This window comes from Hemitrygon akajei, chromosome 14, assembly GCF_048418815.1.
Source record: "Hemitrygon akajei chromosome 14, sHemAka1.3, whole genome shotgun sequence".
Taxonomy (NCBI): Eukaryota; Metazoa; Chordata; class Chondrichthyes; order Myliobatiformes; family Dasyatidae; genus Hemitrygon; species Hemitrygon akajei.
The window spans coordinates 30,532,103-30,549,339 of record NC_133137.1 but is presented as its reverse complement, the minus strand read 5'-3'; the positions used below and the strand labels follow the sequence as shown (position 1 = coordinate 30,549,339).

General features: G+C 41.7%; 2 protein-coding genes across 4 annotated transcripts in view; one reads left to right on the top strand and one right to left on the bottom strand.

Annotated features, from left to right (window-relative positions):
• Positions 1–39: 39 nt before the first annotated feature.
• srrd (SRR1 domain containing) lies at positions 40–16,577 on the bottom strand. Of its 2 annotated transcripts, none has more exons than XM_073065735.1 (7): positions 16,513–16,577; positions 15,085–15,125; positions 14,789–15,009; positions 8,408–8,506; positions 8,077–8,228; positions 7,294–7,339; positions 40–572 (listed from the first exon to the last, which is right to left on the bottom strand). In XM_073065735.1, the coding sequence occupies exons 1-7, from the start codon at positions 16,560–16,562 to the stop codon at positions 387–389; spliced, it is 795 nt and encodes a 264-aa protein (XP_072921836.1). In that variant the 5' UTR covers positions 16,563–16,577; the 3' UTR covers positions 40–386. The 2 variants fall into 2 exon arrangements, with proteins under 2 accessions (XP_072921836.1, XP_072921835.1); XM_073065734.1 differs by lacking the exon at positions 16,513–16,577 and adding an exon at positions 15,980–16,283.
• The window catches only part of tfip11 (tuftelin interacting protein 11), a 28,591-nt gene continuing 27,724 nt past the window's right edge, over positions 16,371–17,237 (top strand). Inside the window, exon 1 of one of the 2 annotated variants that reach the window (XM_073065732.1) lies at positions 16,371–16,491. The gene's annotated coding sequence lies outside the window, so the exon portion shown is untranslated. The remainder of the gene's footprint in view (positions 16,492–17,237) is intronic. The other variant, XM_073065733.1, reaches the window with a different exon arrangement.

The following is a 17,237-nucleotide window of genomic DNA, read 5'->3' as shown; positions in this document are numbered from 1 at the left end:
GTTCAGACAAGTTGATTGAATCAGCTGGGAAAAGACTGGGTAACAGTACTCAGTGAAATTTGAGAAACAGTACTTTCACCATAAAGATGAGGAAGACTTACTTTCCAGAGAACACAAACCTGTTTGAACAGATTTCCGACTTGCTTGTGCCAGGCAATCTTGTTGCAGGTGACAATGTAGTAGAGCAGGATCTTAGCCACTCAATTTAATCTCCCTGTTTCTCATAGAAATGAGATTCATTCTTTCAATCTCCCCTGCTGAGCAAAGGCCAGGCTGAATAGAAATTCCTAAAGATGCAAATCATGGCCATTTAAATTCCACTGATCAGACAACGAAATGCAGTTCACTCGTATTATATCTCCCAAATTTGAAACTGAAAATCATTCTCAGCCATTCCGGATTATTTCCAAGTCTTCACACTGCTGGTATGTTGGTTCAGCTGCACCCTCCCAGAATTCTTTAGGCTTTGAATCCAGCTTTCTTCTAGGAAATTGATGAATAGAGGTATCATTAAATATATCCATGTATCTTTCGCTATAGGGAAAGGCAGTCTCTTCAGTTACTGCCAATATCTGTTATAAAAGGTTAAGGGTAAGAAAAAAAATCGATTCCAAAGTAGTGATACATTTTTAAAAGAAAATACAAACCATAAATGAGATTTTTCATCACAAACCCTGAACTGTTGGGTTTCACCGCAGTAAAGGAGGCCAGCTGTCCCAAAGTGTTTGTTCTGAAAGCACTAAGTTTATTCTGCTGCCTTGCTCCAACTTCAACACTCTGGAACTTTGTTCTTCAATAATTCATCTAATTATGCCATAAAATATCCAGAGTACTAAAGCAGATAAAGATGTCATAACCCACATGTTTATTTCTTAACTATTCCATAACTGGTGGCAATTTTAGTTCTGTAGCCTTCCTACCTCCCCATTTCTCCACAATGAAACTTATTCCAACACAACCTTCTGAAATACTTACCACATCATTCATTCTGACTGGACATGAATAGTACAAAGGATTCTGGTTAATCGAGTCATTAATTAATCAGCGTAGCTGCTTACTTGGGATTCTGGGATACATCCTAGGATATGCTGGAACACATCATCAGTGATGTATACCGGGGGTCACTGGGTGCTTCGGGTCTTTCAACATGTAGTAAGACAATTCAGAATTGTTTTGCTTAATGTGGTTTCAAGTGTTCAGGCTTGGAGATGCCAGAAAAGGGAGTGAAAATTAAATGATTTAATTACTTCAGCAAGTTAGGAACTATGAAAAATATAAAGGTATCAACAATCATCTTGAATGTTACAATGACAATGAAGATTACCCATTTATGTTATAGGTGTCAGTGCTGATCTTGTTCATTTACAGTCAATCAAAAGAACACAGCAGAGTACACTGGATGAATTCTTCTGTCAAAGACATTAGGAATTACTACACAGCTTTATTAATACAATAGTAGTATTGGTAATGTTCTGCTTTGTTCTTTTTCATTTAAATGCATAATTTGTTACTCAGTTAAATGATAATTTGTCCTTTTTAAAATTTACCTTTTTATCTATTTCCATGAATCTTCGGCTAATTGGGCCAAAATGTACTGATCTGATGTGTCCCAATTAACTAGAATCCACTGTACCAAGGGAGGACTATTAATGTACCGTTGTTACTTAATATAACATTGTATTTACATAATTGGTAAATATTTCTTCAAACTGGACCTGCATGTCTGCTACTGGTAATTTTTCTTGGTACCAACTTTCTTTACCAAAATATGTCTTCACATTAGCCACCTTTGTTGTAGTGAAAACAATTAAATAAGAATACCATCAAAAGATGCTTCAAAACTAGTTTTCAGGCATCAGCCTATCTGCCATCAAGAACATACGTATATCCAGAAAGGTAGTGGATAAATTAAGGCCTGCAATATCACGAAGGATCCTTATGAAGGTGATGTCCATCATCAAGCCCTCTTAAAAACATAGAAACATAGAAAACCTACAGCACAATACAGGCCCTTTGGCGCACAAAGCTGTGTCAAATATGTCCCTACCTTAGAAACTACTAGGCTTACCCATAGCCCTCTATTTTTCTAAGCTTCATGTACCTATCCAAAAGTCTCTTTAAAGACCCTATCGTATCCGCCTCCACCACCGTTGTCGGCAGCCCATTCCACGCACTCACCACTCTGAGTAAAAAATTTACCCCGACATCTCCTCTGTACCTACTACTCCCCAGCAGCTTAAACCATACAACCATGTAACAATTACAGCACGGAAACAGGCCATCTCGGCCCTTCTAGTCCGTGCTGAACGCTTACTCTCACCTAGTCCCACCGACCTGCACTCAGCCCATAACCCTCCATTCCTTTCCTGTCCATATACCTATCCAATTTGACTTTAAATGACAATATCAAACTTGCCTCTACCACTTCTACTGGAAGCTTGTTCCACACAGCTACCACTCTTTGAGTAAAGAAATTCCCCCTCTTGTTACTCCTAAACTTTTGCCCTCAGATTCTCAACTCATGTCCTCTTGTTTGAATCTCCCCTACTCTCAATGGAAAAAGCCTATCCACGTCAGCTCTATCTATCCCCCTCATAATTTTAAATACCTCTATCAAGTCCCCCCCAACCTTCTACGCTTCAAAGAATAAAGACCTAACTTGTATAACCTTTCTCTGTAACTTAGGTGCTGAAACCCAGGTAACATTCTAGTAAATCTTCTCTGTACTCTCTCTATTTTGTTGACTTCTTTCCTATACTTAAACCTGCGTCCTCCCAAGCACCATAAACATGTGCCCTCTTGTGGCAGCTATTTCAGCCCTGGGAAAAAGCCTCTGACTATCCACACGATCAATGCCTCTCATCATCTTATACACCTGTACCAGATCACCTCTCATCCTCCGTCGCTCCAAGGAGAAATGGCCGAGTTCACCCTCTTCACACTGTTACCGTTGGGGAGGAGGTACAGGAGCTTGAAGGCACACACTCAGTGATTCAAGAACAGCTTCCTCTCTTCTGCCATCTGCTTTCTAAATGGACATTGAACCCATGAACTCACTATATTTTTTTGTTTTTTGCACTACTTATTTTAACTTAACAATTTAATAGATGTATGTAAACTGAATGTAACTCATTTTTCCTCATACTTATTTATCATGTATTTTGTTGTACTGCTGCCATAAAATTAACAAAATTCATGACATACGCCAGTGATATTAAACCTGATTCTGATCCCGACTCTATTCATGGGTTGTTTGTTCCACTCCCATCAGGGAGGAGGCTACATAGCATCCATGCCAGGACCACCAGCCTCAAAAACAGTTACTCTCCCCAAAGAACAAGGCTGATCAGCACCTTCACCCACCCCTCCACACCACAACGTTATCATTTCCTGTCAGAGTCACCTTACATACAGACACAACTGTGCCGAGTGTTCCTTTATGGACAATCTACGTATATAAACTAACTTATGCATTTATGTATTGAAGGAGCAGGCAGGTAGACAGAAAGATGGGGTGGTTCTGTTGGTAAAAAGAATTAAATCTAACATTTAGAAAGAGGTGACATAGGATCGGAAGATGAAGAATCCTTGAGGGTAGAGTTAATAAACTGCAGATGTTGGATACAAATTACAATGGGAGGTTGAAAAGGCATGTAAAAAGGGCAATGTTATGACAGCCATGGGGATTTCAATATGCAGGTAGATTGGGAAAATCAGATTGGTGCTGGATCCCAAGAGAGAGAAATTTGTAGAATACCTACAAGGTGAGCAGTTTGTGATTGGTCCTACCAGGGCAAAGACAATTCTAGATTGGGTGTTGTGTAATGAACTTGATTTGATTAGGAAGCTTAAGATAAATTGTGAGGCCTCACTTGGAGTATTGCGAGCAGTTTTGGGCCTCTTATTTATGGAGGGATGTGCTGACATCAGACAGGACTCAGAGGAGGGTCACAAGAATGATTCTGAGAATGAACAGCTGTTCGTATGAGGAGTGATTGAAGTCTTTGGGCTTGTGTTCATTGGAATTTAGAAGAATGAGGGTGGATCTCATTGAAACTTATCAAATGTTGAAAAGCCTAGATAGAGTGGGATATGAAGAAGATGTTTTCTATGCTGGCACTAGCAGGGATGACGGCAGAACAGCAATGGTTGGAGTTTCTGGGGGCAATTCATAAGGCACAGGAATAGATACAGCCCAAAGATGAAGATGTATTCTAAACGGGAGAAGAGGCAACTGTGGGTGGCAAGGGAAGTCAAAAACAGCATAAAAGCAAAAGAGAGGGCACATAACATAGCAAAAATTAGTGGGAAGTTTGAGGATTGGGAAGCATTTTAAAAATTAACAGAAGCCAATTAAAAAAGACACAGAAAAGATGAAATATGAAGATAAGCTAGACAGTAATATAAAAGAAGATGCCACATGTTTTTTTCAGACATGCGTAAAAAGAGTAAAAGAGAGGCGAGAGTGGATATTGGACTCCTGCAAATTGACATTGGAGAGACAGTAATGGGGAACAAAGAAATAGACAAACTTAATAAGCATTCTGCATTAGTTTTCACTGTGGAAAACACTAATGGAATGCCAGAAATTCAAGAGTATCAAAGGACAGAGTGATTGTAGCTACAATTTCTAAGAAGGTACATGGGAAGCCGAAAGGTCTTAGATAAGTCACCTAGACCAGATGGACTACACCCCAGGGTTCTGAAAGAGGTAACTGAAGAGATTGTGGAGGCAACAGTAATAATCTTTCAAGAATCACTGGATTCTGGAATGGTTCAGGAAGACTGGAAAATTATAAATGTCATTTCATTCTTTAAGAAGGGAGGCAGGCAAGAGAAAGGAAATTATAGGCCAGTTACCCTGACTTCAGTGGTTGGGAAGATGTTGGGAGTCCATTATTAAGGATGAGATTTTGCATCACTAGCAGTGTGTCAGATGCTGATGGGTGTGAGCAAAGAAAAATGAGTGCAGTTACTATTGCAAGGCTGGAGGTGCTCAAAAAGCTGAAAAACGCAAGGGTACTCAAGTCACTTGGACCAGATGAACTGCACCCATAGGTTCTGAAAGAGGTAGCAGTAGAGATTGTGGAAGCATTAGTAATGATCTTTCAAAAATCATTGGCCTGGTGCCTGAGGACTGGAAAATTGCAAATGTCACTCCACTCTTTAAGAAAGGAGGAAGGCAGCAGAAAGGAAATTATAAACCAGTTAGCCTAACCTTAGTGACTGGGAAAATGTTGGAGTCAATTGTTAAGAATAAGGCTCTGGAGTACTTAGTGACACAGGACAAGATAGGATAAAGTCAGTATGGTTTCCTTAAGGGAAAATCTTGCCTAAACAAATGTGTTGGAATTCTCTGAGGAGATTACACATAGGATAGATAAAGAGGATGCAGTGGATGTTGTACATTTGGGCTTTCAGAAGGCCTTTGACAAGGTGCCACATATGAGGTTGCTTACCAAGTTAAGTGCCCATGACATTACAGGAAAGTTACTGGCATGGTTAGAGTATTGGCTGATTGGTAGGAGGCAGTGAGTGGGAATAAAAGGATTCTTTTCTGGTTGGCTGCCAGTGAATAGTGGTGTTCAGCAGGGGCCGGTGTTGGAACCACTTCTTTTTATGCTGTACTTTCAATGATTTAGATGATGGAATGGTTGGCTTTCTTGCCAAGTTTACAGATGATACGAAGATTGGTGAAGGTAGTGTTGAGGAAACAGGTAGACTGCAAAAGGACTTGAACAGATTAGGAGAATGCGCAAGGGAGTGTCAAATGAAATACAATGTTGGAAAATGCATGGTCATGCACTTTGGTAGTAGAAATAGAAGTGCAGACTATTTTCTAAATGGGGAGAAAATCCAAAAATCTGAAAGGCAAAGGGTCTTGTTGGGTGTATTTAAGGCAGAGGTTGACACATTTGTGATTGGACACGGCATCAAAGGTTACAGGAGAAGGCAGGAAAGCAGGGCTGAAGAGGGGGAAAAATGGATCAGCCATGATTGAGTGGTGGAGCAGATTTGATGGGCCAAATGGCCTAATTCTGCTCCTTTCTCTTATGATCTTATGGAGGTATCGGGTACTTGGAAGCACATGATAAAACAGGCAATAGTCAGCAATGTTTCCTTAATGAGAAATCTTACTTGACAAATCTGCTGGAGCTCTTTAAGAAGATAGATAGCAGGATAGACAAAACAGTCAGTGGATGTTGTTTACTTAGATTTTCAGAAGGCCTTTGACAAGATACCACGTGAGGGTGCTTACAAGAGCCCATGTTACAGGAATGATACTAGCATGGATGGAAGATTGGCTGACTAGCAGGAGGCAAAGAGTGGGAATAAAGGGGGCCTTTTCTGTCAGTGACCAGAGGTGTTCTGCAGAGGTTTATGTTGGGACCACTTCTTTTCAAGTTTTATGTCAATAATTTGAATGACAGAATTGATGGCTTCATGGCCAAGTTTGCAGACAATATGAAGATAGGTAGAAGGGCAGGTAGTGTTGAGGAGGTAGGGGTTCTGCAGAAGGATTTAGGCAGATTAAGAGAATGGGCAAATAAGTGGCAGATGGAATATAGTGTAGGTAAGTGTATGGTCATGCACTTTGGTAGAAAAAATGTCATAAATTTTTTTCTAAATGCAGAGAAAATTCAAAATTCAAAGATACAAAAGGACTCAGGCGTCCTTGTGCAGGATTCTGTAAAGATTGTCTTGCAGGTCGAGTTGGTGGCAAGGAAGACAAATGCAATGTTAACATTCATTTCAAGAGAACTAGCTTATAGGAACAATGATGTAATGCTGAGACTTTATATAGCATTGGTCAGGCTGTAACATTGGTAATGGAGGCAGTTTCAATCGTAGTGTGCAAAAGAAAACCGATTAAGTATCTGAAAAAATGAATAATGCAAGCTATGCAAGGCTGGAATAGTTGGATTGTGCTTACTTAGAATCAGCTTAGACAGTGGCCTGACTATTGATCTCTTGAGCTGTAACCTTTTTGCAATTCTAGAGGAGAACTATTGCTATCATCTAGTAGCCTAATCTATCTAGAAATTTAGGGATTCAAGGGTGAGACTAACTATTACTAATTCTAGGGACTCAGTGTAAATTTTTAACATGTTGATTTAGAAATTTAAAAGTTGTGCTGAGTGATTGAAGTCCATTTCCCTGGCAGAACAACTCATTTGGGAAGTTTAGAACCTGGCTTCATTTCTAATTACTAATCCTGGTTATACATGAAAGTCAATTGAGTTTTAATGGCACTAATTTGCTTTGAATCACGATGAAATCAGTGAAGGATACGTAGTTGATGTACGTGTAGTCCCTCTGCAGTACTCGGGCTGGCAATCTGCATGCAGTATATCGAACAAAAAATTAAATCCAACATTTTTTTTGATGATCTCAAATCATTTCATTACTTTCTTTAACATTTTTGTTCCAGAAATCCATTTACAGCTCTTTGAGACTATAAAATGAACTTCAGTAGTCATTTATGATCGCTTAGTCCACAAATCTGTTATTATTATTATTATTGAGATACAAAGCAGAATAGGTTTTTCTGGCACTTTAAGCCACATCACCTAGCAATCCCCTGATTTAATCCAAGCCTAATCCCAGAACAATTTACAATGACCAATTAACCTACCAACCAGCATGTCTTTAGACTGTGGGAGGAAAATAGAGTACCCAGAGGAAACCCATGCAATCAAGGGGAGAACATACAAACACCTTACAGGCAGCGGTGGGAATTGAACCTGGGTTGCCTGTACTGTAAAGCATTGTGCTAACCACAAAGCCACCGTGTCACCCCTGTTGAAAAATGTTATTTAACTTTTCTTAATCCATATTTTCATTTGTATTTCAAGTACATCCCTTTAACATTGATGCTCTTTGCAAAGACCATTTCCTTCAACTTAAAGTCCTCATCCCCAGAAATACCTACTGTACTGTCATTGTTTCAATGACCCATGTCAGTGAATTTAAAGCAGAATTTTTCCCTGAATTTCTATTTATTCCCACTTCTAAATTCTGACCTGTCTGACATCTTCCCAGCATGAAAGCTGAATAGGAGCAATGACTCTGTACCTCTCCTCTATCCCTTTGAAACTGTTTCCAATGAGAGTAGTTTGGGCAAGTTGTTGTGGTGACCAGTTTTTCCACAGAAGATTGTTATAGAGAGCTTTTCCACAGTGAATCATGTAGAAGAGAGTTGGTCGGTCGACGTGTCGCTTTCCTTCCTATAAAATAAAATTCCCAATAAGTTTCTAGTAACAAAACAAAATTACTTATTTTGTACAACATTAGGAAGTGCAATTAGTTCCCTGGATTGTATTTTGCACTTAAAAAGCCAAATTGTTTCATTTTTGTCCAGCTTCACTGTGTGAAACTGAAATATGCATGCTTCAGTGAGTCTCACCTCATTTTCTTTGATCACTACTAGCCCACAATCCTTCAGGAACCTCTTCTCCCATTCTGTAAATAATGGATCAAACAGAAGGCAGCTAAATCGAGGGATCTATTGAACACAAGGAAATAAATTTAAAAATTTTAAAATATTGGTGAGATTCAAATTCTAGTATGCTGCTGCAGCGATATCAGAGTTTTGGACTACCTTCCCCTAGTTCTCTATGATACCATCCATGCTGCGATCGAGAAAGTCAAAGTGGACCACTGCTGCCTGTCATGTAACTGAGGTGAAGATCAGAGGATGGCTCTCTGCATTTACACAACTGATGCCAAAGATAAAGGTTTTAGACATAACCCCAGGTGTCTGTAAAGGCTTATTTGCTATTCCCATCAATACTTCAGGATTAGATACTGGATTTCAAAATAAAGCGACATCTGACCTTGGAACAAAATAAGATGTCCCAAGCCTTTTACAGTCCTCCATCATCTTCATATGGAACTGATTTGGAAACAGTATTTAATATGTACTCTATCCCACTAACTGAGCTTGCAAGTTTTAGCACAAAATTGGATGTTCTTAAAGGCATTCTTTAGTGCAGGTTGAGTATGCCTTATCTGAAATGCTTGGGGCCAGAAGTGTTTTGGAATTTTGATTTCAGAATATATAATGAGATAGCTTGGAATTGCTAACATTACTGACTCTAAATTTAAGTAGTACAGGTAAGGAGTCTTTGTCTTACAGTTGATCATCACTCATACAGTTGCTGCAAGAAAAAAGTTTCTGAACCCTTCTCAGTTACCTGGTTTTCTGCATTAATTACTCATAAACTGTGGTCTGATCTTCACCTAGGTTACAATAAAAGACAAACATAATCTGTCTAAATTAATAGCACACAATTGTACTTCGTGTCAATATTGAGTACACCATTTAAACAATCACAGTCTAGTTTCAAAAAAGTATGTGAACCTCTGTGGTAATGCCTTCTACAAAAGCTATTTGGAGTCCGGTTCTCCAATCAGTAAGATGAAATTGGAGGTGTGGGCTGTAGAGGCATCTTACACTATAAAAAAGACACACAAAGTCAGGTTACTGACAAAGCTTGCTCTTCTCAGGAAAGATCTGTTTACGTGCACCATGCCTCAATCCTTTCAGAGGACCTTAAAAGAAGAATTGTAGAGGTGCATAAAGCTGGAAAAGGCTACAAAAACAATTCTAAAGAGCTGAGCGTTCATCAGTCCACAGTAAAAGAAATTGACTACAAATGAGGAAATTCAGTACTGTTGCTACTCTCTGCAGTAGTCATCCTGCAAAGATCACACCAAGAGCACAACGTGCAATGCTGAAGGAGGTGAAAAAGAACCCAACAGAAGTCGTGCAGAAACAAATAAAAATCTACAGCACAATACAGGTCCTTCTACCCACAAAACTGTGCCAAACATATCCTTATCTTAGAAATGACCTAAGATTATCCATAGCCCTCTATTTTTCTGAGCTCCATGTGCCTGTCCAGGAGTCTCTTATAAGACCTTATCATATCTGCCTCCATACTGTCGCCGGCAGCCCATTCCACGCACTCACCACTCTCTGAGTAAAAAACTTACCCCTGAAATCTCTTCTGTACCTACTTCTAAGCACCTCAAAACTGTACCCTCTCATGCCAGCCATTCCAGCCCTGGGAAAAAGCCTCTGACTATCCACAATGCCTCTCATCATCTTATACACCTCTATCAGATCACCTCTCATCCTCTATCGCTCCAAGAAAAGGCCGCATTCACTCCACCTATTCTCATATGGCATGCTCCCCAATCCAGGCAACATCCTTGTAAATCTCCTCTGCATCCGTTCTATGATTTCCACATCCTTCCTAGAGTAAGGCAACCAGAACTGAGCACAGCAGGGTCTGACCAGGGTCCCAGAAAGCTGCAACATTACCTCTTGGCTCCTAAACTCAATCCCACGATTGATGAAGGTCAGTATACCGTATGCTTTCTTAACCACAGAATCAACCTGCGCAGCAGCTTTGAGTGTCCAATGGACTCGGACACCAAGATCCCTCTGATCCCCCACACTACCAAGAGTCTTACTATATTCTGCCATCATATTTGACCTACCAAAGTGAACCAACTCACACTTATCCGGGTTGAACTCCATCTGCCACTTCCATCTTCCAGTTTTGCATCCTATCAATGTCCCATTGTAACCTCTGACAGCCCTCCACATTATCCACAACACCCCCAACCTTTGTGTCATCAGCAAACTTACTAACCTATCCCTCCACTTCCTCATCCAGGTCACTTATAAAAATCACAAAGAGCAGGGGTCCCAGAATAGATCCCTGAGGCATATCACTGGTCACCAACCTCCATGCAGAATATGACCCGTCTACCACCACTCTTTGCCTTCTGTAGGCAAGCCAGTTCTGGATCCACAAAGCAATGTCTCTTTGGATCCCATGCCTCCTTACTTTCTCAATAATCCTTGCATGGGGTACCTTGTCAAATGCCTTGTTGAAATCCATATACACTACATCTACTGCTCTACCTTCATCAATGTGTTTAGTCACATTCTCAAGAAATTCAATCAGGCTCGTAAGGCACGACCTGCCTTTGACAAAGCCATGCTGATTATTCCTAATCATATTATGCCTCTCCAAATGTTCATAAATCCTGCCTCTCAGGATCTTCTCCACCACATTACCAACCACTGAAGTAAGACACACTGGTCTATAATTTCCTGGGATATCTCTACTCCCTTTCTTGAATAATGGAACATCTGCAACCTCCAATCCTCCGGAAGTACTCCTGTCCCCATTGATGATGCAAAAATCATCACCAGAGGCTCAGCAATCTCCTCCCTTGCGTCCCACAGTAGCCTGAGGTACATCTCATCTGGTCCCGGTGATTTATCCAACTTGACGCTTTCCAAAACCTCCAGCATATCCTTTCTTAATATCTACAAGCTCAAGCATTTCAGTCCACTGTAAGCCATCCCTACAATCGCCAAGATCCTTTTCCATAGTGAATACTGAAGCAAAGTACTCATTAAGTACTTCTGCTATCTCCTCCGGCTCCATACACACTTTTCCACTGTCACACCTGATTGGTCCTTTCCTTTGATGTCTTATCCTCTTGCTCTTCACAAACTTGTAAAATGCCTTAGGGTTTTCTTTAATCCTGTCTGCCAAGGCCTTCTCATGGTCCCTTCTAGCTCTCCTAATTTAATTCTTAAGTTCCTTCCTGCTAGCCTTATAATTTTCTAGATCTCTATCATTACCTAGTTTTTTGAACCTTTCATAAGCTCTTCTTTTCTTATCTAGGTTTACAACAGCCTTTGTACACCACGGTTCCTGTACCCTGCCATCCTGTCCCTTTCTCATTGGAACATATATGCAGAACTCCACGCAAACATCCCCTGAACATTCGCCACATTTCTTTCGTACATTTCCCTGAGAACATCTGTTCCCAATTTATGCTTCCAAGTTCCTACCCAATAGCCTGACATTTACCCTTACTCCAATTAAACGTTTTCCTAACTTGTCTGTTCCTAACCCTCTCCAATGCTATGGTAAAGGAGATAGAATTGTGATCACTATCCTTCCTCTCGCACTGTCTACAAGCTTTCTCTATTTGTGAGTCAACTGCCTCTTCCTCCGTCTCTTCAGTTTGGTTCCCACCCCCTCCAGCAATCCTAGTTTAAACCCTCCCCAATAGCCTTAGCAAACCTCCCCGCCAGGATATTGGTCCCCTGGGATTCAAGTGCAACCCGTTCTTTTTGTACAGGTCACACCTGCCCCAAGAGGTCCCAATGATCCAAAAATCTGAATCCCTGCCCCCGCTCCAATCCCTCAGTCACGCATTTATCTTCCACCTCATTCTATTCTTATACTCAGTCACGTGGCACAGGCAGTAATCCCGAGATGACTACCTTTGTGGTCCTGCTTCTCAACTTCCTTCCTAACTCCCTGTAATCTGCTTTCAGGACCTCCTCCCTTTGCCTGTGTCATTGGTACCATTATGTATCACGACCTCCAGCTGTTCTCCTTCCCACTTCAGGATATCGTGGACCCGATGAGGAACATCCCGGACCCTGGCACCTGAGAGGTAAACTACCATCAGTGTTTCTTTCCTGTATCCACAGAATCGCCTGTCTGACCCCCTAACTGTAGAGTTCTCTATCACTGATGCCATCCTCTTCCTTTCCCCAGAACTTGATGAAGTCTCTGCTCATGTGTCCACTATAAGAAGAACACTGAACAAGAATGGTGTTCATGGAAGGACACCATGGAGGAAACCACAGTTTTCCAAAAAAATAACATTGCTGCATGTCTCAAGTTCGCAAAGATCACCTGGATTTTCTCCAATGCTTTTGGGACAATGTTCTGTTGACAGATGAGACAAACATTGAGCTTTCTGACAGAAATGCACACTGCTATGTTTGGAGGGAAAAAGGCACTGCACACCAACACCAAAACCTCAGCTCAACTGTGAAGCATGGTGGAAGGAGCATCATGGTTTGGGCTGCTTCAGGACCTGGATGGTTTGCAGTCGTTGAGGGAACAATTAATTCAAAATTGAATGCCAGGATAGTGGTCTGTCACCTGAAGCTTAATAGAAGTTTAATGATGCAACAAGACAATGATCCAAAAATCAAGAATAAATCAACAACAGAATGGTTTAAAAAGAAGAAAATTTATGTTTTGAAATGGCCAAGTCAGAGTCCAGACCTTAACCCAATTGAGATGCTGTGGCATGACCTGAAGAGGGCTGTTCATGCAAGGTATTGCAGAAATATTGAAGAACTGAAACAGCTTTGAGTGGAGGAACAGTCTAAAATTCTTCCTCACCATTGTGCAAGTCTAATCAGCAGCTACAGGAAACGTCGATGGTGGTTATTCCTGTTAACGGAAGTTCTACCAGTTACTAAACGTAAGGGTTCACATACTTATTCCAGCATGGACTGCGAATGATTAAACAAAGTGTTCAATAAAGGCATGGAAAGTACAGTTTTTTGTGTGTTATTAGTTTAGGCAGATTGTATTTGTCTATTATTGTGACTTAGATGACGATCAGAACACATTTTATGAGTAATTAATGCAGAAAACCAAGTAATCACAAAGGGTTCACAAACTTTTTTTTGCAACTGTACATACTGATGTAGCCATTCAGCGTGTTAGATTTTCATCAGTGGCAATCTTGGCAAACTCATCAGACACTTTATCACCACCACAAATCTTTAAAAAAGGCCATATCTCTTCTTAAGTCTCTGCAACCAGCCTGCTGAATATTCACAATTACCTTCAATTTTCAGTTCATCATGGAAGACCTTTGTTTTTTGCATGATCAGCATATCATTATGAGCATGTGTTCACTACCAGGTGATGCATCACTCTTTCAATACATGGTCAAGATCTTCACTTTTCACATTATGAAGTGTTTTTCTATATGTCCTTAACTTCTGTTTACTGCATATGTGTGGTCACTTCTCAGAACTGCCTGCGGTGCACAGAGACTTGTGCATCGCCTGTTAACCTTCCTAGCACTGCATGGAATTTTTCATTTGTGATATCATGTCAGCGATCAAAATAATTATGGATTTTGCATTTGATGTATGTGATGAATAAATGTAACTTAATTTGAATCATCAGTTCAAGACAGTGACTCACATGCACTTCATCAACTCTAATTGTTCCTGGGCAGTAGACGTTGGCAGTACTATAGAAATAAATGAGCTACAAAAAAGGGAATGGTTTGCTGCAATCAATAAAGATCAGATCATATCAGATAAAGGCATGGAAAGTACAGTTTTTTGTGTGTTATTATTTTAGGCAGATTGTATTTGTCTATTATTGTGACTTAGATGAAGATCAGAATACATTTTATGAGTAATTAATGCAGAAAACTATCTTATGAAATATAAAATAATCAATAGTTTTGACTGTTTTAAGCACTGATTCTGCAACTGTGGTTCAAGGTACATTTATTATCAAAATACGTATACAGCATACAACTCTGAAATTTGTCTTCTGCAAACGGCACGAAAATAAGAAAAAAAAGGAAGCAGTTTAACAAAAAACCATCAACCCCCACACACAAAAAAAACTACAAATCATGCAAATAGCAACAGGAACATTAACCCTCCCCCATGTGCAAAAAATAACCAAATCGCACAAATGAAAACAAGAACGGGTAAAAATACAGAATACAGAAACATAAGACTGAAAGAGTCCATCGAACCAATCCAGAAATCGCAGACACAGAACTTCTGTATCATCCCCTGACAGCACCACCAGAGAGAGAGATGTAAACATTTATAGATAGACCACCCTTAAATGTATTCACTAATCCCATTTTCTCCTGTTAATTCCACACTTTGCCACCTTACCAATCTTACCTGCAGCGTTTCAAGCAGAAGGAACAGCAGGGCCAACTGATAGCGAGATGAAACAGAAGTGGAAAAGCTCCCAATTCCATAACATACAAATTCCAGTGTGGTTTGACAATGATCTAAATCATCATGTTTGTACTCGAGGAATTCAGCAACTCCAACACCCAGACCTGATGATGTTGCCAAGGGAGCTGTGCGATATTTGTTTGTAACTTTCTGAACTGTTTCTGAAACAAATTGTGACAGTGACCAAATGGAAGCAGACTGAAATTCTCAAAAACATCATTAGTCTTATAACTCACCACGACAAACACTCCAGAATTCTGAACTCCGCAACTCTTCTCTGAAACAAAGTTTCAAATCATAGGAAGATTTAGCTATATTGACATAACATCTTCAAAGGCAAAGCCAGTGATGAAAGATTCCATGTCTATATTAGTAAATGTTAAAAATAAACAAGAACTTTGAAAACTAAATAAAACTTCTATGCATTTGGTGTCAACTGCAAAATATTAATTAAGTGATAAACGTGCAAAATATTCTAAAATAAACAGCAAAACTACAATTGAAAACAAATGTATGCTGGGGTATGGCAGGAGAAGGAATGCATTCAGGTAAACACTGGTAAGAAAAAGATGTCTGTAAATCCTTTGTGTCTTTTAATCGTCAAGGAAAATAGTTAAAAAATGGTGAGTGACCCTCAGAATGCAACACCCAAAAAGGTGAGCTTTAAAAGCAAAGATTCATTCAGCTCTACTTCAAGTGTTGAATATGTTCATAATCCGGATTAGTTTTTTTAGAGACTAATTTAAGTGGAAGTTTTATTACTTTTGCTGTTCCCTGTTGCATTACTGGGATTTCATGCACTCAGTCATTAATTACATATCTACACCCGCAAATCTCACAGGGTGATTCCCCCTCTATCTCCCTATTGTCGATATTTCCTTCTTGAGGAGCAAATGATCAGCAGTCACCATCTCTCCTGATGAAGATAAACGTCGACTGTTTAGTCTTTTCAATTGATGCTGCCCCACCTGCTGAGTTCCTCCAGCATTTTGTGTACGTTGCTTTGGATTTCCAGCATCTGCAGATTTTCTCGTGTCTGTAACAAACTCTCCAGTCTCCTCCAGCCATAACACCACAGCAAGTGAGTGCCACACGAGAACTCACAGATGCGAACAAACCCAAGCAACTTACATTGTTTCCCTTATCTTCCGCTGGATCCTCCCCCCTTCAGACACACTCAGATTCTCGACCCCCTGTGCAATGTTTCGCTCCTTGACGTCTCCTCTCCTTTTCTTCATCCCCTTCTTCTTGCTGACTATTTTCCATTCCCCATCTGCAGACATCCCACCTGCCTTCGGGATAAAAAAAACCGTCTAAACTTCACAGTAGAGATCTGGATTTACAAAATAAAACGCGCTTTCTGTCAGAAGTCGCGTTAACTTTAAACCTGCAGCCACAAGAAAGGCTTGACTGAATGGAAGGCCGTGGCCCAGTGCCCGGGTGTCACACGGTTATCAGTCCTCGCGCTGGCTCGAAGCGGCCTCGGGATGTGGAACCTTTGCGCATTCGTCTTTCATCCGCCGGAGGGAATTGCGTACGGGACCGAGCCCTCACAAGATGGCGGATGTGCATTAGGAAGCAGGTGGAGTGGAATCGATTGAAACTTGGGTGACTGGTCGGTGAGGGAGTCGTCAGCAGGATCGGTGAGTGGCCGGTAGTCTCACCCTGCCTTCGCTAATATCGATTTGTTGACGTATCGTGGAATGTCCTGCATCCGCGATCCCTCTCTGTCCGCTCATCACTCCCCGTCCCCAGCATCGCTCACCACCACCCTGTCCCCAGCATCACTCACCACTCCCCGTCCCCAGCATTGCTCACCACACCCCGTCCCCAGCGTCGCTCACCACCACCCCGTCCCCAGCGTCGCTCACCACCACCCCGTCCCCAGCGTCGCTCACCCACCCCCGTCCCCAGCGTCGCTCACCACCACCCCGTCCCCAGCGTCGCTCACCATCACCCCGTCCCCAGCATCGCTCACCCACCCCCGTCGCCAGCATCACTCACCACTCCCCGTCCCCAGCATCGCTCACCACACCCCGTCGCCAGCATCGCTCACCACCACCCCGTCCCCAGCGTCGCTCACCACCACCCCGTCCCCAGCGTCGCTCACCACCACCCCGTCCCCAGCGTCGCTCACCACCACCCTGTCCCCAGCATCACTCACCACTCCCCGTCCCCAGCGTTGCTCACCCACCCCCGTCCCCAGCGTCGCTCACCACCACCCCGTCCCCAGCGTCGCTCACCCACCCCCGTCGCCAGCATCGTTCACCACTCCCCGTCCCCAGCGTCGCTCACCACCACCCCTGTCCCCAGCGTCGTTCACCACTCCCCGACCCCAGCATCGCTCACCACACCCCGTCGCCAGCATCGTTCACCACTCCCCGTCCCC

Coding starts and splice junctions, on each gene's coding strand:
- srrd (XM_073065734.1), bottom strand. CDS start 16,131: ATGTCTGCAGATGGGGAATGGAAAATAGTCAGCAAGAAGAAGGGGATG. Junction 15,126..15,979: donor CGGAAGATAAGGGAAACAAT/GTAAGTTGCTTG, acceptor ACTTTGTTTCAG/AGAAGAGTTGCGGAGTTCAG. Junction 15,010..15,084: donor ATTCTGGAGTGTTTGTCGTG/GTGAGTTATAAG, acceptor AATTTGTTTCAG/AAACAGTTCAGAAAGTTACA.